At 43.4% G+C, this 22962-nt stretch overlaps 1 protein-coding gene and 1 non-coding gene across 3 annotated transcripts; one reads left to right on the top strand and one right to left on the bottom strand.

Moving 5' to 3' along the window:
• The first annotated feature begins 10105 nt into the window (after window positions 1–10105).
• trnaa-ugc (transfer RNA alanine (anticodon UGC)) lies at window positions 10106–10177 on the top strand. The gene has a single exon. It is a non-coding gene; the product is annotated as a tRNA-Ala (tRNA).
• Window positions 10178–16355: 6178 nt separating this feature from the next.
• Window positions 16356–22228, bottom strand: LOC115159680 (cytochrome b ascorbate-dependent protein 3). 2 transcript variants are annotated; one of them, XM_029709636.1, is made up of 6 exons: window positions 21925–22228; window positions 21330–21525; window positions 18144–18352; window positions 17743–17897; window positions 17211–17373; window positions 16356–16685 (listed from the first exon to the last, which is right to left on the bottom strand). In XM_029709636.1, exons 2-6 carry the CDS (start codon window positions 21517–21519, stop codon window positions 16662–16664), a joined length of 741 nt encoding a protein of 246 aa, XP_029565496.1. In that variant the 5' UTR covers window positions 21520–21525; window positions 21925–22228; the 3' UTR covers window positions 16356–16661. The 2 variants fall into 2 exon arrangements, with proteins under 2 accessions (XP_029565496.1, XP_029565495.1); XM_029709635.1 differs by having other exon boundaries at window positions 21921–22226.
• Window positions 22229–22962: the final 734 nt, after the last annotated feature.

The following is a 22962-nucleotide window of genomic DNA, read 5'->3' as shown; positions in this document are numbered from 1 at the left end:
CTTTTCCTCTCCTCTCCTTCCACTCCATCATACCTCCTATCCTACCATAGTTCAGCCAAGATATTCACTTAGAGAAAATCAAGTTGTCAAGATACTGTATATAACTTAAAAAAAATAAGAAATACAGCCGGTATGATGCTGCGTTTTGTAAGGTTATTATGCAAAATGCATCATACCAGCTGTATTTCTGTATTTTGAAAGTTATATATCTTGAACACTTGATGACATGCAAAACATTTTTGGACTATATCAACAATGGACTGATGAAACAAATACCAAAATATAATTTTGGGGTGAAATTATACTTCAATGAGAATGACATTTTCAACGTATTCCTGAAGATCCTAATGAGTCTTGGAAATACTCTTTCTAACTGTGTCTTTTTAAAGTTGGACTTTGTTAAGGTGTAATGAAGCTTGGGCAGAGCTGGTATACTGGTAGATGTGATAATGCATGGCCTTCTCTCACCATCAAGGCAAAATAATATTTGCATTTTATTCTACCCTGTGCAGCGCCTCGTCACAGCTTATCTTATCCCATTGAAGTGCAGTAGCTTCATTGAGAGCTCAGGCTGTAACGCTCGTCGTATGTGGTAGTTGAAGTGGACCAAGGCGCGCGTGGGAAGTGTTCATGATTTCTTTATTCATAAACACACTCAAACAAAATAACAAAAGCGAAAATGAAAACGCACAGTTCCGTCAGGTACAGACACTAAACAGAAATCAACCTCCCACAAACACAGGAAGAAAACAGGCTGCCTAAGTATGATTCCCAATCAGAGACAACGATAACCTGCTGCCTCTGATTGGGAACCACACTCGGCCCAAAAACATAGAAACAGACAACAGAGTTTCCCACCCGAGTCACACCCTGACCTAACCAAACATAGAGAATAATAAGAATCTCTACGATCAGGGCGTGGCAGTACCCCCCCCAAAGGTGCGGACTCCGGCCGCAAACCTGAACCTATAGGGGAGGGTCCGGGTGGGTATCTCCTCTTGGTGGAGGCTCCGGTGCGGGACGCAGATCCCCCTCCGCTTTGGGCTCCCCCCACTTTCGTGGAACCGGACCGTGGATCGTCGCCGGAGGCTCCGGACCCTGGATTGTTGCCGGAGAAACCGTACCGTAGATCATCGCCGGAGACTCTGGACTGGGAACCCCCACTGGAGGCTCCGGACTGCCGACCGTCGCTGGAGGATCTGGACTGCCGACCGTCACTGAGGCTCCGGACCGTCGCTGGAGGCTCCGGACTGGGGACTGTTGCTTTAGGCTCCGGACTGGGGACCGTCGATGGAGGCTCCGGACTGGGGACCGTCACTGCAGGCTCCGGACTGGGGACTGTCGCTGCAGGCTCTGGACCGGGGACTGTCGCTGCAGGCTCCGTGCCATGGATCTTCACTACAGGCTCCGCGCCATGGATCATCACTGGAGGCTCCGGGCCATGAATCATCACTGGAGGCTTCGTGCCATGGATTATCACTGGAGGCTACGGGCCATAGATTATCACTGGAGGCTTCGTGCCATGGAACATCCCTACAGGCTCCGGGCCATGGATCATCACTGGAGGCTTCGTGCCATGGATCATCACTGGAGGCTTCAGACCATGGATCATCACTGGAGGCTTCGGACCATGGATCATCACTGGAGGCTTCGGACCATGGATCATCACTGGAGGCTTCGTACGTGGAGCCGGAACAGGTCTCACCGGACTGGGGAGACGCACTGGAGGCCGGGTGCGAGGAGCAGGCACAGGATATACTGGGCCGTGGAGGTGCACTGGAGGTCTGGAGCGTAGGGCTGGCACAACCCATCCTGGCTGGATGCTTACTTTAGCCCGGCAAGTGCAGGGCGCTGGCACAGGATGAACTGGGCTGTGAAGGCGCACTGGCGACACAGCGCGTAGAGCTGGCGTAGGATATCCTGGACCGAGGAGACGTACTGGAGACCAGGAGCGCTGAGCCGGCACAATCCGTCCTGGCTGAATGCCCACTCTAGCACGGCAAATGCGGGGCGCAGGCACAGAGCGCACCGGGCCATGAATGCGCACTGGAGATATAGTGAGCATCACAGCATAACACGGTGCCTGACTGGTCACATGCTCCCCACGGTAAGCACAGGGAGTTGGCTCAGGTCTCAACCCTGACTCCGCCAATCTCCCCGTGCGCCCCCCCCCCCAGGGCCCTTTGCCATCCAGGATCTCCTCCCATGTCCAACTATCCTGGCCACGCAGCTTGGTCCGTTTTTGGTGGGAGGTTCTGTAACGGCTCTCGTTGGTGGTAGGAAGAGTGGACCAAGGCGCAGCGTGGGAAGTGTTCATGATTTCTTTATTCATAAACACACTCAAGCAAAATAACAAAAGCAAAAACGCACAGTTCCGTCAGTTACAGACACTAAACAGAAAACAACCTCCCACAAACACAGGAAGAAAACAGGCTGCCTAAGTATGAGTCCCAATCAGAGACAACGATAACCAGCTGCCTCTGATTGGGAACCACACTCGGCCCAAAAACATATAAACAGAAAACATAGAGTTTCCCACCCGAGTCACACCCTGACCTAACCAAACATAGAGAATACTAAGGATCTCTATGGTCAGGGCGTGACACAGGCACTCATTGAGACTGTCATTGTCTCAAACATACTCAATCTATCTAGAAGTCTTTCATTTTGGGTGGTTGAAGGAATTATGCCTCACTTAAAGGGTAGAGAGGCATGTAACTTATGATGCACAAAAGTTTATCCTGCTTACTGTAGAATGATACATTTTGATAACTCCCAAGAGAACTTCAGCATCATTCCTCAACCAAAAGGCTTTCGGAACAGGAGCTTCACAATAAGGCATAAAAGGCTTTCCATTGTCTTATGGCAGCTAAAAGTGAAGGTTACTTTTTTTAAGGATTCATTAGAAATCCTCTACTACCAGCTAACCAATAATTGAACTCGAAACATCCAGGCCTTTACAAATTCAGATTCAGATAAGCTTTGTAAGCATTAATGAAAAAGCTACTGTTGCTAAAGTGAAGTGAGATAATGACATCAACAATAACAGTAATAATAATAAATGAATAAATAATAATAATGAGAATAATAGTGATGTGGTTAGAGATAGGGGACAATATTTATATATATACAGTACTAGTCAAAAGTTTGGACACACTTACTCATTCAAGGGTTTTTCTTAATTTGTTCTATTTTCTACATTGTAGAATAATAGTGAAGACATCAAAACTATGAAATCATGTAGTAACCAAAAAAGTGTTAAACAAATCAAAATATATTTTATATTTGAGATTCTTCAAAGTAGCCACCCTTTGCCTTGATGACAGCTTTGCACACTCTTGGCATTCTCTCTCATAAATTAACAAACCGCAATCAATATGTGGTTAAGTACTGGAATCACCACAATGAAATAGTATGCATTGAGGTAAAGTACATTTATAGCATCTTGGATGTGAGACAGGAGATCTTCTTGGGCAGGCGGGTGTGTTTGGATGTGCAGCAGAGCCTTCTGAAGACGCTCAATCTCCCTGTTGTTCTGCTCTACTACAGACATGAGCTCTTCCCTGGCTCTCTGCACCAGAAAACACATAGCTAGTTGAGTCTTTCAATCTTTTCTATTTCTAACAAAAAACAAAGGTATGGAAATGTACAATGAGCAAAAGCTCCAAAGAATATGAAATGTGTGACTGTGAATCTCACCTCAGAATTCTCCTTCACCTCTTCAACCTGCTGCTGTAACACTGATTCCTGATGGTGACCAGTGGTCATGTCAGGGCATGTGCACACATGGCCCTCCTGAGAAAGAGAATGTCAAAATTGGTTCCCTTTCACACTCCTGTGTATATTATCCAGTGAACACGTTGACAGTCATTGGAAATGATATGATACCAATACGGTGTGCTTTTTCATACAGTGCTTGCTTAGTTGATTCTGGCTTGTTGTAGACCTAATACCTGTAGCAATTGATCTTTTTCCTGCAGTGTGCAGTTGAATGTCTTTACGGCAGCTTCCAGCTCCTTCAGATTAATCTCCTTCTCTGTTAGGAGGAAGTCTTTCTCTGCCATCTCCTCATTGGACTGCTCCAAAGCATCCTGGAGCTCCTGATTGACAAAGGAACAGTACTTGAACAGATAGAATAATGATCTGCTTATCTATGCAGATAAAGCTGATTAGCTTATCAGTTCCTGAATTTCATGTATTTAAAAAGATATGTGAAAAATTACATAAACATGTCACAGGAGAAGTGGATCATTTAACTCCAGAATTGGAGAACAGAGGACCTGGAGAGAAAAGGCCTGTGTGTTACCTTGGTCTTTGAGTCATATTTGATCTTCTCATTGGCCAGTTCATTCTCAAGAGTCTTACATGGATTGTATCCTCATGGCTAAACAGCAGATTGTTGAGGGTCAGCAGTTCTTTCTCCTTCTCCAGCAGACATGCCTGAAGCTGACCAATCGTGTCTGTCACTCCATTGCTTGACTAAATGTGAAAAGGGACAGAGGTTAAAGTTGGGTCAACTTTACATTATATAACCTAATTTACTCTATTACTTCAGCATTTCATCTACATTTTGTTAATTTCGCAGACACTCTTATCCAGAAAGACTTGCAGTCAGCACATTGAACCAAGGTAAGTAAATCAACCACAAAACAGTTATGTTGATGCCAGGGATTGAACCCGGAGCCTCATACATGCAAAGCATGCACTCCATACTGAGCAACATCCCCTTCTATGAATGGATGATATTCTTACCTGAACAGCTTTTTTCTTCTCACTATCTTTCTCATGTATTTTGCAGTTGAGTTTCAGGATGGTGGCTTCCTGCACCCTGACTTTAAACTCACACTCAGCCAGCTGGAAATCCTTCTTTGCCATCACATCATGCATCTCCTGAACAGTGAGTTATCAGCACCATTATTATCATCATTATGACATAATTATTATAGATTTGGGACATATCTAGTCATTCTCTGTTCCTGCAACAAACACAATGTATAAACACACTATATATGCAAAAGTATGTGGACACCCCTTCAAATTAGTGCATTTGGCTATTTCAGCCACACCCATTGCTGAAAAGTGTATAAAATCGAGCACACAGACAAAATGAAAGATTCTCCATACACAAACATTGGCAGTAGAATGGCCTTACTGAAGAGCTTAGTGACTTTCAACGTGGAACCGTCATAGGATGCCACCTTTCCAGCAAGTCAGTTCGTCAAATTTCTGCCCTGCTAGAGCTGCCCCATTCAACTGTAGGTGAAGTTATTGTGAAGTGGAAACGTCTAGGAGCAACAACGGCTCAGCGGCGAAATGGTAGGCCACACAAACTTGGCCTCCAGGCCACACAAGCTCACAGAACGGGACCCCCGAGTGATGTCCTTGGTTGCAACACTCACCACTGAGTTCAAAACAGCCTCTGGAAGCAACGTCAGCACAATTACTATTCATTGGGAGCTACATGAAATGGGTTTCCATGGCCAAACAACCGCACACAAGCCTAAGAGTTGGCTGGAGTGATGTAAATCTCACCACCATTGGGCTCTGGAACAGCGGAAACACGTTCTCTGGAGTCAGTAATCACGCTTCACAATCTGGCAGTACGACGGACGAATCTGGGTTGGTGGATGCCAGGAGAATGCTACCTAGGTTTGTGGAGGAGGAATAATGATCTGGGGCTGTTTTTTATGGTTTGGGCTAGACCCCTTAATTCCAGTGGAGGAAAATCTTAATGCTACAACATACAATGACATTCTAAATTATTCTGTGCTTCCAACTTTGTGGCAACAGCAAAGGGAAAGGTATTTCCTGTTTCAGCATGACAATGCCCCCGTGGACAAAGCCAGGTCCATACGGAAATGGTTTATTGAGATCGGTGTGGAAGAACTTGACTGGCCTGCACAGAGCCCTGACCTCAACCCCATTGAACAACTTTGGGATTAATTGGAATGCCGTCTGCAAACCAGGCTAATCACCCAACATCTGTGCCTGACCTCACTAATGCTATGGTAGCTGAATGGAAGCAAGACCCCGCAGAAATGTTCCAACATCTAGTGGTAAGCCTTCCCAGAAGAGTGGACTTTTGGTCATTCAGTGTATGAATATGATGACTTCTGTTTTTGATTTGGCCAATATGGAATTTGATGCTTGATTTGATCATGAATATTGGGTTTTGTGTCTCATTCCACCTTCAGGTGTCTGTCATATTTCCTCTTCTCTCTGCCATGATCCTGTTCCAGAGCCTGAGAAATAAAGGTTTTAAAGGTTAGTGACTGACACACACAAACACACAAACGCACGCACACACACACACACACACACACACACACACACACACACACACACACACACACACACACACACACACACACACACACACACACACACACACACACACACACTGACCTGCAGGTCCATCTCTCTCTGAGCAATGAGAGATAACAGCTGGTGGTCAGGGTCAGCTGATGGCTGGTCTCCGCTACCCTGGCCAGCACCACTGTATCTCAGCTGGTCTATTACAATAATTTGTGAAGCACTTATCTAGTCGTGCTTATGAAGACGATTATACAAACAGGCTAGTCGTCATGTAGGCTAGTGTAGGCCGACGGTCCGCCCCTAGGTGGTGAGGTTAGGCACCAACACATCTGCCACACTGACCCTCAACACAGGGGTCGTGCTTAGTCCACTCCTGTCCTCGTTATCGTTACTCATTGTGTATCTATTATTACTTTTATTGTCACGTGATTTACTTTTCTATTATTTCTCTATTTTCTTTCTCTCTGCATTGTTGAGAAGGGCCAGTAAATAAGCATTTCACTGTCAGTCTACACCTGTTGTTTACGAAGCATGTGACTGCTGTGTCTGCACCTGTGTTATCTCCTTCATGGTGAATGGTCCATCGGTGGTCAGCAGGTCCAACTGCCCCAGCTCTTCTGCGAGGTCCATGTTTTAACGCTCTGCCTACAGTTTGGTTTGACCTAAACACGGCCTGGTCTGGTGTTTAGCAAAAAGTATAAACCAAGCAGTGAAACCATGACAATTCCACATAAAATGATATCTCATGTATAATAGTTTCTATTTGGAGTATTTCACCTGTTTAGAGCAGCAAAACCATGTTCATATTTGATTTGAATACGTCTGCTCCTCCTGACCGTCAATGACACCAGTGCTCTTTCTAGATCTCAGCAAATATTTTGATGCCTGACTGATGTTATGTAACATTTGTGTCCTAGGTAACAGCATGAAGCTTCTACATTCCTTAAAAGTGATAGCTATCATTAAGAAACTTTCCCACCTTCTTTGATATCATCAGAGAGAATTAGGCGAAGCAATATATTTTTCAACTGTTTGAAGATTTGACTGATGTATACAGTGGCGATTTTAGATTGTAAATCTTGGTGTACATTTATTTTTTGAGATGCATGTCAGCAAAGCCACTACACAACACAACACAATACATGAATTGCACCATAACGGTGACAAACGGTGTCCACAAACTGTTAGGGCCTAAATAAAGCTGTCCCAACAGCAGAGTCCCAACAGCAGTCCCAACATCTTACCACTGCTACACCGGGCTATCAGCGGAGCCTTGTCTGGCAGCGAAACAGTTCATTCAGCCTCATTTACTGCCTTGTAAAAAAACATAGCTGATATGGCTTAAAGAAATGTGGTTTCTACTGACAATTGAGATATACAAACTATGGCATACTGTAAGGGGATGACGAGCAGATAAAAGGCAATCCGTAATTCCGATTAAGACATTAATGAGCGTGCTAGGATGGACGTAGTCAATATAATTATTTGTTCAGCACTTTTGAAATGTACAGTGACAGAATTCAGAACATTGGCCATTCTTACAGTATTCTCCCTGTACACCAAGTCAGAACCGTAGGATAAATAATGGGGGCATATAAGCAGACAATGAAAGCTCTTACAATATTCAATGATTACATTTCTCTAAAACAGGCTATAGGCTATATGTGCACCACCAAGTCAGAACAGTTGGCGAAATTATGAGGTGAAATGGGACCAAATTATTATGGTGAGGCATATGGCTTACTAACAGCTTACTACACAACATACACTTAGTATTACTTTCTTAGCTACGGTATATATATATCTCCCCTGGCATATTACATCATTTATGCAGCAGCATACAATACATTTTTGGACTCACCTTGCTATGCTGTGCTCACTTGAACAGGGAGGTGGCTCGGCAGTCCTTCGTGGTCAACATTTGTCATTAAACTTAGTCATCAAAGTCTGGCATTCTCTGGATTTATGGTGCTTTCAAGACAACTGGGAACTCTGAAAAAAACAAGGTAGAATCATGATGACGTCAGTGCTCTTCAGGTCGGAGCTCTAGAAAGAGGCCCGAGTTCCTGACTTTCAATTCCGAGTTGGATGACCGTTCAAAACTTATTTTCCCAGTCGGAGCTGGTATTTTTCAGTTTCCAGTTGTCTTGAACTCACTGAAGTCTGAGATTTCCCAGTTCCGAGTTTCCAGTTGTTTGAGCATGGCAGAAGTTATGCTGGATTGACAGCATGGCCAATGTTGAATGTTTACCCTTTGAAGCTTTGAAAAAATAACCTTAAACTCAAACTTGGGACCACACATCCAGTGCAATTAGCCACTGATTCCTTCCAAACCACTCATTGCTAAAATTGCGATTTCTAACTTGTTGTGTAATGTTTATGTCCAATGGCCGATGAGCACCGATACGTTTTATCAATAATTTATCTTCATATGACAAGGATTGAAAAGGATTTGCCATAAGATTGTTGACTTGATTCATGGTGATGACTGCTAGCTTGCTAGCTAAGATGAGTCCAATCAAAGCTACTGTAGATATAACGCAATTTTATGTCATTTGATCTGTGGCCAATGACCTTGAGCCTTCTTGGATGGGCACTTCTAATGTAAGTCTATGGCAGCACCCAAGGGGCTTGAATTGTTTTGCTCTACCCTTAGAATTTGCAGTGACTAGTGTCCCCATGAGTGACAGAACACTGAGCCAATCATGGCACAACTAGAGAACATTACCAACCCCTACTATCAAGTCACAAGGCGAGACCCAGATGCAGACACAGGAGGCAGATGGTTGGAGTCTTATAATGTTTAATAATCTAAAGGGGTAGGTAAGAGAATGGTCGTGGTCAAGGCAGGTAGAATAGTCAGGCAGGCGGGTACAGAGTCCAGAAACAGGCAAGGGTCAAAACCGGGAGGACTAGAAAAAGTAGAATAGCAAAAGGAGTACGGGAAAAACACGCTGGTTAACTTGAGTAAACATACAAGACGAACTAGCACAGAGAGACAGGAAACACAGGGATAAATACACTGGGGAAAGTATGCGACACCTGGAGGGGGTGGAGACAATCACAGGAACAGGTGAAACATATCAGGGCGTTACACCCACCCTACGCTCTGTATTTTCCGCTGGCTGCACTGAAAGCACTGAGCTAGGCGGAAACATCTGCATTTTGGAGCTGCCTTACTCAAGAAAGCAAAAAAGGCACCATGTCTTTATTAACTCAATATTATTTTTAAAATTATTTTTAACATTGTTTGCAAACTGATATGTGACATGTATTAATGCCAAAATAACATGCAAAACTGGCAGCCTGCCCTGAACGACGGGTCGCCACTGGATGTATGGCAGTCCAAGATACTGAAATACATTGATATTACAATGCATACACAATAAGACATTCAAGTTGAAAGCACAAGTAAAATTCATGATAACAACATGTACATTAAGGAGACTCAATGTGTTGATTAATGTTTATTTACCACCATCTTTGATGGCCAAAGATCACATTCAAATATAGCCTTTCTTTGGTGATATCAAATCTCTGGTGAAATCAAACGTTGAGGTCGATGTCACGGTTTATACAGTATGTAGTGTGGCGATACTGCCATCTTGTGGTAAAGGTGAAGGACAATCTTCCCGGTATCCTCCGTAGGCAATTTAACGATATTCTCTGCGATAACGAAGTATACTTTTTGAGGAAATGGCAACTGCAAAAACGTCATTTCAATAATGTATTAAATTGCATTCCTAATACTTTATTTAGAAAAGCTTATTGTTTCTGACTCGTTACAGAAGGGGATGTAGCTCAGTGGTAGAGCGCATGCTTTGCATGTATGAGGCCCCGGGTTCAATCCCCGGCATCTCCACATTATTTTCACAATTTTGAATAACCCATTGTTTGTCCAAATCTCTATGGATTTCACCCGTAGTTTAGCATAGCCAAGTGTTATTGTCAAACAAAATATGTTTATTTAAACTCAGACTTGTGTCAGATTGTGACCACTCAGGGCTCCCTCTGCATGAATACAGACCACTGAGATTGATGAAAACACTGAGATTTTTGGATTGTATGTGCACTGTAGTGGACGTAAAGTAACGATTGAAAGTAAATATGACAAATGTAACATTACAGTAAATGGGTACAGTAAGTAAAAAACAGATGGCGCATCATGATGTCCACTACAGAAGACATTTATGAACAAGCTCTTATTTAGATCTAATTTAATCAGTGGCGTGTATTCATGGATCCAAGGGAAGCCAGGCTTCCCCAAAAAATGGACCAAAAAAAAAAAATATATATATATATATATAATGATTTATCTTTCGTCTCTCTGTGTTCCATAATGTTCCTTAAATTCACAAGAGGCTGAATATATCTCACAGGAAAAAGCCTGCATGCGAGCGAATCAGGTCCCCTCTGTCTCTCTATGTGTAGGCCATCTATCTGATGCTGTCTGTTGTCTCCTATCAAATCCCATTGAGAGCATACCTCTTTGACAGATAAACTTGAATTGTTGCATCTCGTTGTGTTGTTGTCCTCCGGTGGCTAGCTAGCTAGCAAAAATTGACAGAGTGATGACAGAGTGATAGACCGTTTCGTCAACATGAAAGAGAGGATGGCATTGACGTTTCTCTACAAGTAGGGTGAGTCAACATGTTTTTCTTCTTGCACGAATGCGCACGCACACATGAAAAGAGATGGCGCCGGAGGAGATGGCTGCTGTTTACTGTGTGTGTTTTTTCTTGTTATTGTAACTTATTTTGTACATAATGTACATAACCGTCTCTTATGACCGAAAAGAGCTTCTGGATATCAGGACAGCAATTACTCACCTCGTACTGGATTAAAAAAAAATTCTATAACGAATCGGACGTGAAGGATTTACTCCAGACACCCGACAAGGCCCAAATCTCCATAATTTGCATGAAAAAGAGACAGAGATATCGGGGACGTAGGTCGGGGTGCTTTGTAAGGATCCGACAGCGAGTGTGTAATCTGCCTCTACCATCAGTCCTATTAGCCAATGTGCAATCATTGGATAATAAATTGGATGAGCTCTAATCAAGACTATCTTTCCAATGGGACATTAAAAACTGTAATATCTTATGTCATGAGAGTCGTGGCTAAACGACAACATGGATAATATACAGCTGGCTTAGTTTTCGATGCATCGGCAAGATAGAACAGCTGCCTCTGGTAAGACAAGGGGTGGTGGTCTGTGTCTATTTGTAAATAACAGCTGGTGCATGAAATCTAATACTAAGGAAGTCTCAAGGTTTTGCTCGCCTGAGGTAGAGTATCTCATGATAAGCTGTAGACCACACTATTTACCAAGAGAGTTTTCATATATATTTTATGTAGCTGTCTATTTACCACCACAAACCGATGCTGGCACTAAGATCGCATTCAATTAGCTGTATAAGGCCATAAGCAAACAATAAAATGCTCATCCAGAGGCGGTGCTCCTAGTGGCCGGGGACTTTAATGCAGGGAAACTTAAATCTGTTTCACCTCATTTCTACCACCATGTTACATGTGCAACCAGAGGAAATAAAACTCTAGACCACCTTTACTCCACACACAGAGACGTGTACAAAGTTCTCCCTCGCCCTCCATTTGGCAAATCTGACCACAACTCTAGCCTCCTGATTCCTGCTTACTAGCAAATACTAAAGCATGAAGTACCAGTGACTCTCTCAGTACGGAAGTGGGCAGGTGACGCAGATGCTAAGCTACAGGATTGTTTTGCTAGCACAGACTGGAATGTGTTCTGCGATTCTTCTGATGGCATTGAGGAGTACACCACATCAGTCACTGGCTTCATCGATAAGTGCATTGATGATGTCGTACCCACAGTGACCATACGTACATACCCTAGCCAGAAGCAATGGATTACAGGCAACATCCGCACTGATGTAAAGGGTAGAGGTCCCGCTATGCCCTCCCACAAATCATCAAACAAGCAAAGTGTCAATACAGGACTAAGACTGAATCATACTATACCAGCTCCAACGTTTGTCGGATGTGGCAGGGCTTGCAAACTATTACGGACTACAAATGGATGCACAGCCGCAAGCTGCCCAGTGACATGAGCCTACCAGAAGAGCTAAATTACTTCTATGCTCACTTCGGGACAAGCAAACCCTGAAGCCTTCATGAGAGTATCAGCTGTTCAGGACGACTTTATGATCAAGCTCTCCAAAGCCGATGTGAGTAAGACATTTAACCTCTTTGGGCTAGGGGGCAGTATTTTGACGTCTGGCCCAGAAGCTGGGATATGCATATAATTGGTAGATTTGGATATAAAACACTCTAAAGTTTCTAAAACTGTTAAAATAAGGTCTGTGAGTATAACAGAACTGATATGGCAGGCGAAAATCGGAGGACAAACCATCCAGAATTTTTTTTTCAGCCCACCACTGATTCCAATAGCTATCATGTTAATATGAAGGGGAAACCTCCCAGATTGCAGTTCCTAGGGTTTCCACTAGATGTCAATAGTCTTTAGAAAGAGTTTCAGGCTTGTTTTTGGAAATGAGCTAGAATTTGTAGTTTTTCTAAGTCGCTCCCATTTTGGCTGTAGTGTTTTCACGTGTGTGGATGAGAGGGCGTACTTTGTTGTTTATCTCTGGTAAAGACAACAACGATTCTCCCTCTTAAATTGTTTCATTTATTTACGTAATAGGGTACCTGAGGTTTGATTATAAATGTTGTTTGACTTGTTTGGAGAAGTTAACGTTTGGGATTAATTTTGAATGCATTTTGAAGGAGGGAAACCGGTGGATTATTGAATGATGCGCGCTAGCTAAACGGAGTTTTTGGGGATATAAAGAAGGACTTTATCGAACAAAAGGACCATTTGTGATGTAGCTGGGACCTTTTGGAGTGCCAACAGAAGAAGATCTACAAAGGTAAGGCCTTTATTTTATCGCTATTTCTGACTTTTGTGGCGCACCTGCCTGGTTGAAAAATGTTTTTAATGCTTTTGTGTGCGTTGCGCTGTCCTCAGATAATCACATGGTGTGCTTTCACTGTAAAGCCTTTTTGAAATCTGACAAAGCGGCTAGATTAACAAGAAGTTAGTCTTTAAGCTGATGTATAACACTTGTATTTTTATGAATGTTTATTATGACTATTTCTGTATTTTGAATTTGGCGCTCTGCAATTTCACCGGATGTTGTCGAGGTGGGTTGCTAGCAGCACGCCTGCGCCAGAGAGGACACAACCTCTCCCTCAACATGATCAAGACAAAGGAGATGATTGTGGACTACAGGAAAAGGAGGACTGAGCACACCCCCATTCTCATCGAAGGAGCTGTAGTGGAGCAGGTTGAGAGCTTCAAGTTCCTTGGTGTCCACATCACCAACAAACTATCATGGTCCAAACACACTAAGACAGTTGTGAAGAGGGCACGACAAAGCCTATTCCCCCTCAGGAGACTGAAAAAATTTGGCATGGGTCCTCAGATCCTCAAAAGGTTCTACAGCTGCACCATTGAGAGCATCCTGACTGGTTGCATTACTGCCTGGAATGGCAACTGCTCGGCCTCCGATCGCAAGGCACTACAGACGGTAGTGCATATGGCCCAGTACATCACTGGGGCCAAGCTTCTTGCAGTCCAGGACCTCTATACCAGGCTGTGTCAGAGAAAGGCACTAGAAATTGCCAAAGACTCCAGCCACCCTAGTCGTAGACTGTTCTCGATTCAGGTTTAGATGGAGTATTTGGCTGTTTTGGCTTCCAGAGCCAATTCGCCTTTAAACAGAACATTTAAGGTCCTTGGACTATAAGGAATAATGGTAGGCTCCTTTAGTCCATTATTGGGCTAACACCTGCCTAACACCTGCCCTCGCCGTCATTAACAGAACTGCGGAAAAGCAGTCCCCGACAGGCGGGGGGCGAAGGACACTGTCTACCGTTGTCCTAACTAGTTAGCTACTGTTGTCGCCACTGCCTCTTATTCTTCCTATGTGGGGTTTATTGGCAATTGTCATCCAACGTTATGGTGCATTACCGCCACTTACAGTACTGGAGCTCCCGCCTCCCACCTGTGTACTGGAGTCCTAGCTGAAAAATGTACCAATAGAAGTATAAAGAGGGGCTCCTGCAGATGACGGATTGCCCATATGCAGGAACGCCTCAAATTGCAGGCCGCAATTGCACCCTTCTTGATTGTTCTCTCAAAGGTACAACAGGACTTAACACAGTGGCATGTATAATGGCCTCAAAGATATGGATAAAAAAACTATGTCCATTAAAGTGGACAAAAATGATTTGTTTCGGGAGGATGTTGCAACTTTATTAAACTTTTCACAAAACACAACCAATTTTTATTGCAAAGAGAGTATAGTGTTTTTACTACATTATTATGATACAGTTTTAACAGACAGAGCAGGATCAGGCATGATCAAATCAGCCTCTTAGGGCTAGGGGCAGTGTCCTGAATTTCCAGATGACTGATGTGCCCAAAGTAAACTGCCTGTTACTCAGGTCCAGAAGCTGGGATATGCATATAATTGGTAACATTGGATAGAAAACACTCTGACGTTTCTAAAACTGTTAAAATATAAGTAGTATAACATAACTGATATGGCAGGCAAAAACCCGAAGAAAATCCATCTAGAAAATTATTATTTTGAGGTCACAGGCGTTTTCAATGCAGGCCTATGGGATATACAAAGAAATAGCTCCCAGATTGCAGTTCCTATGGCTTCCACTAGATGTCAACAGTCTTCAGACAGGGTTTCAGGCCTGTTTCTTGAAAAACGAACAAGTAGTTGTAGTTTATCCAAGGTGTTCTCATCAGGACAGGTAGACTTTTGGCGCGTGTGAATGAGGGCGCGCTCTTCGTTATTTTCCTTTTCTATTGAACACCGCTCTTTCCGTCTGAAATATTATAATTTATTTACATATTAGGGTACCTGAAAATTGATTAGAAATGTTGTTTGACTTGTTTGGATGAAGTTTACCAGTAGCTTTTTGGATTTCTTTGTATGCACGTTGAAGGAGTGGATTACTGAAATCAATGGCACCAACTAAACTGACTTTTTGGATATAAAGAAGGACTTTATCGAACAAAATTAACATTCATTGTGTAGCTGGGACCCTTGGGATTGCAAACAGAGGAAGATCTTCAAAGGTAAGTTATTTATTTTATCGCTATTTGAGATTTTTGTCAAGCCGGTGCTGGTTGAAAAAGTATTTTGATGTGGGGCGCTGTCCTCAGATAATCGCATAGTATGCTTTCACCTTAAAGCCTTTTTTAAATCTGACAACGCGGTTGGATTAACAACAAGTTAAGCTTTTAAATGATGTAAGACACTTGTATGTTCATGAATGTTTAATATTACAATTTTGTAATTTGAATTTGGCGCGCTCCAGCTTCACCGGATGTTGTCGATTTTGATCCCGCTAGCGGCATCCGAGCCCTAAGAGAGCTTTTAAGAATGGACTATGCAGTAGTACAGTCTAATAATTGTATGGTATAGGGCCTATAGACGATTTCCTACATGAATATGTCACTTTGATTAGTCTTGCCTTCCAGGTCACCTACTTAGCCATTTTGTAAATATATATTATTTTCTGGAACGACTACCTGTACCCATCTCATTGTTATTTGTCACACCCTGATCTGTTTCACCTGTCTTGTGACTGTCTCCACCCCCTCCAGGTGTCACCCATCTTCCCCATTATCCCCTGTGTATTTATACCGGTGTTGACTATTCTGCCTGCCCTGAGCCTGCCTACCGTCCTGTGCCTTTGCCTCACCTATCTGGATTACCAACCTCTGCCTGCCTTTTGCCTGCCCTGTTCTATTAATAAACTGTTGTTACTTCGACGTTGTCTGCATCTGGGTCTTACCTGACATGTGATAGTTATTACATTATTAGAGACACACAAATTGTTTTTGCACCCACCATGCGTCATGTCGGCAATGGTCATATGAGGTGAAATGTGTATATTTTGGGATGTGAGCACTCTGTTTGTTTTACCTGACGAAAATTAGTTTTGGATCAAAACGTTGTCAATAAAGTGGTGAATTATTGTTCTACACTAGTATTCTTTATTAGCCCAACAACTATGTTGTTAAGGATGTGTGTATGACCACAACATTTTCTATAGGGCTTATACCACACAATAAGGCTATAATGCACATTGTCTCCCATATACTATAGACAATATAGAGTAAAAACATTGCATGTCAGTCATCATGTCACGTGTAACTCCTACCACAGCTGGTATTTTGAGACACAGGAGGAAACATCAGTGTTCTTTGTCTCCAATTGATCCATTATCCAAAAATAGAAAAGGGCAGGGAGATGAATAGGACACCAAGGTCTTCTACTTCTTCAGTTGTCCTCCGGAAGCAATGACTGGAGTAAAAGCATAAAAATGACAACTATAATTCCAAGCACAGTAGGCTACAGCCAATAAAAAAGCATCAGGGCCGGTATTCATAAAGCATCTCAGAGTTGGAGTGATGATCTAGGATCGGTGAACATTATGAATAAGACTACATGGATGGGGGGCCAACATTGGCAAGCATTTAGCTCAGTCTCAAAGGCAAAGCCAAGGGTCTACTAAGCTCAGTCTCAATTACAAAAGCCAGCAAGGTCTGTTTGTGTCCTTTGAAAAATGCAGACTGAATATTGCCATGAACTGCACAAATCCTTTGTCATTGTCACAATAGGTGCATTCCAGATTCACATTTTCTGTGCAGGTCTGTACAGATTATAGAATCAATCATTATATCATGTTGATGTGGTTCCTATAGATAATAAATACGTGTCCAGGTATTGTAAAGGTCCGATAATCTGGAACACACCCGATAACCTGGCTAATCCAGAAACAGGCTGTTATTTAGTCTAGGACTTTACTGCTGACAGCACCATACTCACTCTAGAGCTCTCCTGCCCTGGCTCCAGCCTATTCCACCTCTGGTTGGACAGGATTCCAAGGACCACCAATCCAAAGGCCACGATCAGGACACCCAGGAAGTTAGCAAACAAGGCCTCTGCAGGATGTGAGGAATAGGCTGCGGTGCTGTTGCTGTTGCCATCGCTGAATAGAGAGATAAACCCTCAAATTAATGACATCTCCTCTCATGGAGTCACTGTAGTTAAAGGGAAAGGCTAACCTTGGAACCAATCTGTTTCTGTGGCCAACTCTTTTGTCAATGTCAAGAGTTTTGGGGCACCAAGGCTAAGGAAATACTACAATGAAATTGCTTTTAAGCTCTTATAAGTTGTCAAACCTAATTTTGTTCTGTAAAATGTAAAGTTCTTTAATTTATCCATAATTGTGAATATTTCATGTAGCCTAAAGCTTTTCAATGTCACATAGGCCTTTATACAGAAAATCATTGTGGCGATTGTTGGACCAATGTAGTTAGTTGATATTGGTGGAGGATCAGCGTTTCTGGTCACTCACAGAGCAAGGAGCAGTTTTTCGTTGATGCCAGAGAGACAGGAGGCCAGGCTGAGGATAAAGATGGCCATGCCCATCCAGGCGTGAACTGGTTTCAGGAGCTTACGGAACCCGAGGGGAGAACAGGGAGACAGGAAACCAACCAGGCCAAGGACCCACTGACCAATGAGAAGGGAAGGAAAAGGGTTGAGCAAGATGGGTTGCATTAAATGAGCTTGAGGTAGAAATGTTGCCCAATGTGCAATTTCAACCTTGAGCACAGGTACATGAATGTTTTTTTTATTAGGGTCATATGACCTGAACATGAAAAACTCTGAGTTACTAAGAGCCCAGAGTTTTCCCTGGTCAGTTCACATGGGTCAGGGAAAAAACCCTGGTCCCTGCTCAACGTCTCCTCCTCCTACCTGGACAGTGAACAGGACTACGGTGCAGATGCCCACCCAGCTGTGGAGGGAATACAGGTTGGGGATGTGGTAGCCTGTGTGGAAGTCAAACACAGCACACAGCCCAAGGATGGACAGGAACAGGGAGGACAGCAGCAGAGCAGCGTGCACCAGCTTCCAGCATTGCTTCCTCTGACTCCAGGTAAAGGGGATGCGGTATAGGATAGCCGCTTCAGACAACACACAGACACAGAAAGAGGGAAGACTTTTAGATCAGCCTTTCCCAGATGGTGGGATGTATTATCTCCGCTCTGTGTTTGTCTCTTCTGGGTGCACTAGCCTGTCCTACCACATGTAACATGACCCCTCCCACATGTTATTCCATACAGTTTATAACCACTTAGTATTTATAACCACTCCAAGACCTATATGGATACTTAAAGTAATGTACTGGTACACAGTCACATCATTGAGGAACACTACAGTGCAAGGTCAGTTGAAGGTCACTAATAAAGTAAATACAGCAAGACTGATTGGGAGTGGGGGGACTTGGGAAGAGTATAGTGTATTAATTGTTTAATGTATACTAAGTGACATGGGGATGTAGGGAGACTGAAGATTGGAAGAAATGGAGGTTGGTAATCATTGGTGCCATGGCACAAATGGTGCCTTCAGAAAGAATTCACACCCCTTGACTTTTTCCACAGAAAATTGTGTTACAACCTGAATTCAAAATGTATTACATTTTGATTTTGTGTAACTGACCTACACACAATAACCCGTACTGTCAAAGTGAAATTACGTTTCTAGAAATGTTTGGAAATTAATACAAAACAAAAAGCTGAAATGTCTTGAGTCAATAAGTATTCAATCCCTTTTGATATGGCTGTCACGCTCTGACCTAAGAGAGCTGTTTTTCTCTGTTTAGTTAGGTCAGGGTTTGATAGGGGGTGGGCATTCTATGTGTTTTGGTTCTATGTTTTGGCCGGGTATGGTTTCCAATCAGAGGCAGCTGTCTATCGTTGTCTCTGATTGGAAGCCATACTTAGGCAGCCTTTTTCCACCTGGTTTGTGTGGGTAGTAGGGATGTAGGGATGATCCATGGCGCGGAACCTGTAGTGATGATCCATGAAATGGAGCCTGCAGCAAAGGTCCCCAGTCCGGAACATACAACGACGCTCCCCAGTCCGGAGCCTCTGGCGACGCTCCTCAGTCCGGAACCTCCGGCGACACTCCCCAGTCCGGAGCCTCCGGCGACGGTCTGCAGCCCGGAGTCTTCGGCGGCGGTCCGCAGCCCGGAGTCTTCGGCGGCGGTCCGCAGCCCGGAGTCTTCAGCTGCGGTCCGCAGCCCAGAGTCTTCAGCTGCGGTCCGCAGCCCAGAGTCTTCAGCGGCGGCCTTCAGCCCAGAGTCTTCAGCGACGGCCTTCAGCCCAGAGTCTTCAGCGACGGTTGGTGTTCCAAAACCTCCGGCGATGATCCACGGTCTGGTTCCTCCGGACACACAGAAGCGGGGGGATCAGCGGGCGGTGGGGGTGCTACGCCCTGAACCAGAGCCGCCGCCAAGTACAGATGCCCACCCGGACCCTCCCCTATAGGTTCAGGTTTGCAACCGGGAGTCCGCACCTTTGGGGGGGGTATTGTCACGCTCTGACCTAAGAGAGCTGTTTTTTCTCTGTTTAGTTAGGTCAGGGTGTGATGGGGGTGGGCATTCTATGTGTTTTGGTTCTATGTTTTGGCCGGATATGGTTTCCAATCAGAGGCAGCTGTCTATCGTTGTCTCTGATTGGAAGCCATACTTAGGCAGCCTTTTTCCACCTGGTTTGTGTGGGTAGTTGTTTTCTGTTTCGTTAATGTAACCTGACAGAACTGTTGGCTGTCGTTTTGTTTCTTTTGTCAAAGTGTTCGTTTTCATTAAAATACAATTATGAGCACTCAACACGCTGAACCTTGGTCCCCTCTATACGACGCCCGTTACAATGGCAAACCTAACTAAAATGAGTATAATATGTTACGTTTGGTATGGTTAGGTAAGACAGATGATTACTTAAGGCAAAACTAAAGTAGGATGGATGAGTGGGCGTATGACGCGAACATCTATCAATCCAAAGATTGTGAGTTTCAATCTCATCACGGACAACTGTAGCAATTTAGCTATTTAGCAACTTTTCAACTACTTATTACTTTTTAGCTACTTTCAAACTACTTAGCATGTTAGCTAACCCTTTCCCTAACCCTAACTTTAACCCTTTTAGCTAACCCTTCCCCTAACCTTAACCTTAACCCTTCCCCTAACCCTAACCTTAACCCTTTAACCTAATTCCTAAACTTAACCCTAACCTTAACCCTAACCCCTAGCCTAGCTAACGTTAGCCAGTTAGCATACTAAATGGAGTGTCCTGGAATTACGTACAGAATAATACGAAATGCTCTAAGACCAAATTGACAGGTTGGTCAAAGAGCTCCTGTTGGACGTATTTTGTTTTTTGGTGTAGTTTAAAAAGCCTTTATTATCTTGGCTTTGTGACTTTGTGGAGATGATACCTGACCTGGATCCAAATAGAAGGCCAGGTCTCTTTATTTTATTTCAATTACTTTAGACGCGTTTGATTTAGCTTGCCTGACACAATAGAAACAGTGGAATCAAGTACACACCTAAGTAATTGAAAGAAACCAAATTCAAACAAGTTTTTAGAGAGAAAACCCTCAAAGGAGAAAACAATATACAACTTTTCCAAACTGAGGTTTGTTTCTGTCACGCCTGCTCCTGCTCCTCCTCTCTGGCGCTCGAGGGCGCCAGGCGGTCCATCATCACACACCTGTCACCATCGTTATGCGCATCAGCGCTTCATTGGACTCACCTGGACTCAATCACTTTATTGATTGCCCCCTTCATATCTGTCTATTACTCAGTTTGATCCCAGTGTCAGCATTAATGTCATTATGTTCCCCTTGTCCAGACGCGGTCCGTGTTTTGTTTCATGTCTGTTATTTATTAAATATTCACTCCCTGTACTTACTTCTCGTCTCCCAGCGTCTGTCCTCACAGTTTTCTAATTTACAATCTGCCCTGCTATAATTTCCATCATTTCTTGCTTTTGTCCACACAGTATGAAGCACTCTGAGATTTTCCATTAAATGAAAATATGAAATACTGGTGATTGAATGAGATGTATTATGGTCATTATCATAATCATTATTGTGACCCACCGTTCCCATAGAGGACTACCAGGCCAGTCACCATGAGTACGGGATGCCAGTTGAACTGCAGAAAGGACGCATCCCAGGCAAAGCCACCACGCCACTCGATGTTCCAGTAACTGACAAACACCACACACAGCAGTCCCAGACACAGGCACAGCACGTAGATCCCATAGAACAACACTGAGGAGGAGATCATGTCTGTCTGTGTGTGTGTTTGTGTTTGTGGGGGGGTTGTGTGTGTGTCAGAGAGAGAGAGAGAGTCAGAGAGAGTGAGAGAGAGAGAAAAGAGAGAGTGAGAGAGAGAGAGAGAGAGAGAGAGAGAGTAAGCGAGAGAGAGAGTCAGTGGGAGAGAGTCAGTGAGAGAGAGAGAGAGAGCGCGAATGAGAGCGAGAGTGAGAGCGAGAGATAGAGAGAGAGAGATGGATAACGATTACCATTAACTTTATCTTGAAAAAGCAAAGATTATGTATAAGCACATAATAAGCATGACATAACAGCTTAAACAGCATAAAACATGGTTAAAGCTTAATGAAATTATAAACATTTTATTTAGTAGTACTATTGAGGGAAAGTTTTATTTCCCCTATCTTCACTTACCTACTTTGATGAAATTGTTCTTTGCCCTTGTTTTTGTTCTTTTCCCTCCTTCTCTGTTCTCACAAATGTTTTATCAGCGAGACCCCAGTGTTACAGAGAAACACAAATGAAAGCTCCTTGCTTGTTTGTCATCCAGTGCAGGAACATTCCCCTTAAATCTGTGTCTGAGATCCTTACTAATTAAGATTGAATTTGCCTGTCTTTTCCCTCCCCTAACTCTTGGAGATCACCACTAGGTAAGTGCTTCCTCTTTCCTAAACAAGCTATTTGTAAGTCAAGGAAAACAAATGTTGGATGTCATTGAAAAACAGTTTTCATAATATCTGTTTTCTGCCAAGTCATTGTTGATCAAAGGCTCAGCATCACAAAGGCGTCAGTGTGAATGAGTTAAACCATGTAATCTGAATTGCCACAGAGCTGGACCATGGAGAAGGTTAGACAGAGGAGAGCGTAACTCTCTGATTTGAGCTGGAATAGATGACCATAGAAGGAACATAAGGCCTATCACACAGGGGTAACATGACATGCTTTAACTGGGAGACAAAATAGAGACATGCAAAACATTCTTTCACTACCCAATAATGAAGAGCACAGTGCTCATTGCTCATCCACTGAAGAATTCCCCAAGAGCATGAAGTCATATAACAGTTTCACTTGAAGGATACAGAAGAAAACAGGTTTTTCAGAAGCTGTCAATGATAACAAAGTCCCTAAAGAAGTGACATAGTTTTGGTTACATTTCTCTGACAGATGAGTCAACATTCAGATGTTCAGGTACAAATGTGCATTTTCACATTTGTGAGGTGTTTTGTGGTGTGTTCTGTGTTGGTAAGACATATTTGAAAAGCCTTCTTTTTCAATGGCATGTTTGTTCAAATAAACAGATTCAACATCAGGGAAGCAACCTGTTGAGGATCTTATCCCGATCTTATCCCGGTATTGGGATTCATTGTCATGTGACCATGGCGGGGAATTCAAAACTGCAAGAGTAATCATTTCAAATAATCAAATAATCAACTATTTTCCTCCATTTGAAAGATAT

Source organism: Salmo trutta, chromosome 23 (assembly GCF_901001165.1).
Source record: "Salmo trutta chromosome 23, fSalTru1.1, whole genome shotgun sequence".
NCBI classification, from domain to species: Eukaryota; Metazoa; Chordata; class Actinopteri; order Salmoniformes; family Salmonidae; genus Salmo; species Salmo trutta.
This window is presented reverse-complemented; position numbering and strand designations above follow the sequence as displayed.

Bases quoted from the DNA above. Each gene is read 5' to 3' on its own strand.
- LOC115159680 (XM_029709636.1), bottom strand. From the start codon at position 21,519: ATGATCTCCTCCTCAGTGTTGTTCTATGGGATCTACGTGCTGTGCCTG. The intron at 17,374-17,742 runs GTGAGTGACCAG...CTCTCTATTCAG, and splicing joins GAAAAACTGCTCCTTGCTCT to CGATGGCAACAGCAACAGCA. The intron at 16,686-17,210 runs GTGAGTATGGTG...CTTTTACTCCAG, and splicing joins CAGGGCAGGAGAGCTCTAGA to TCATTGCTTCCGGAGGACAA.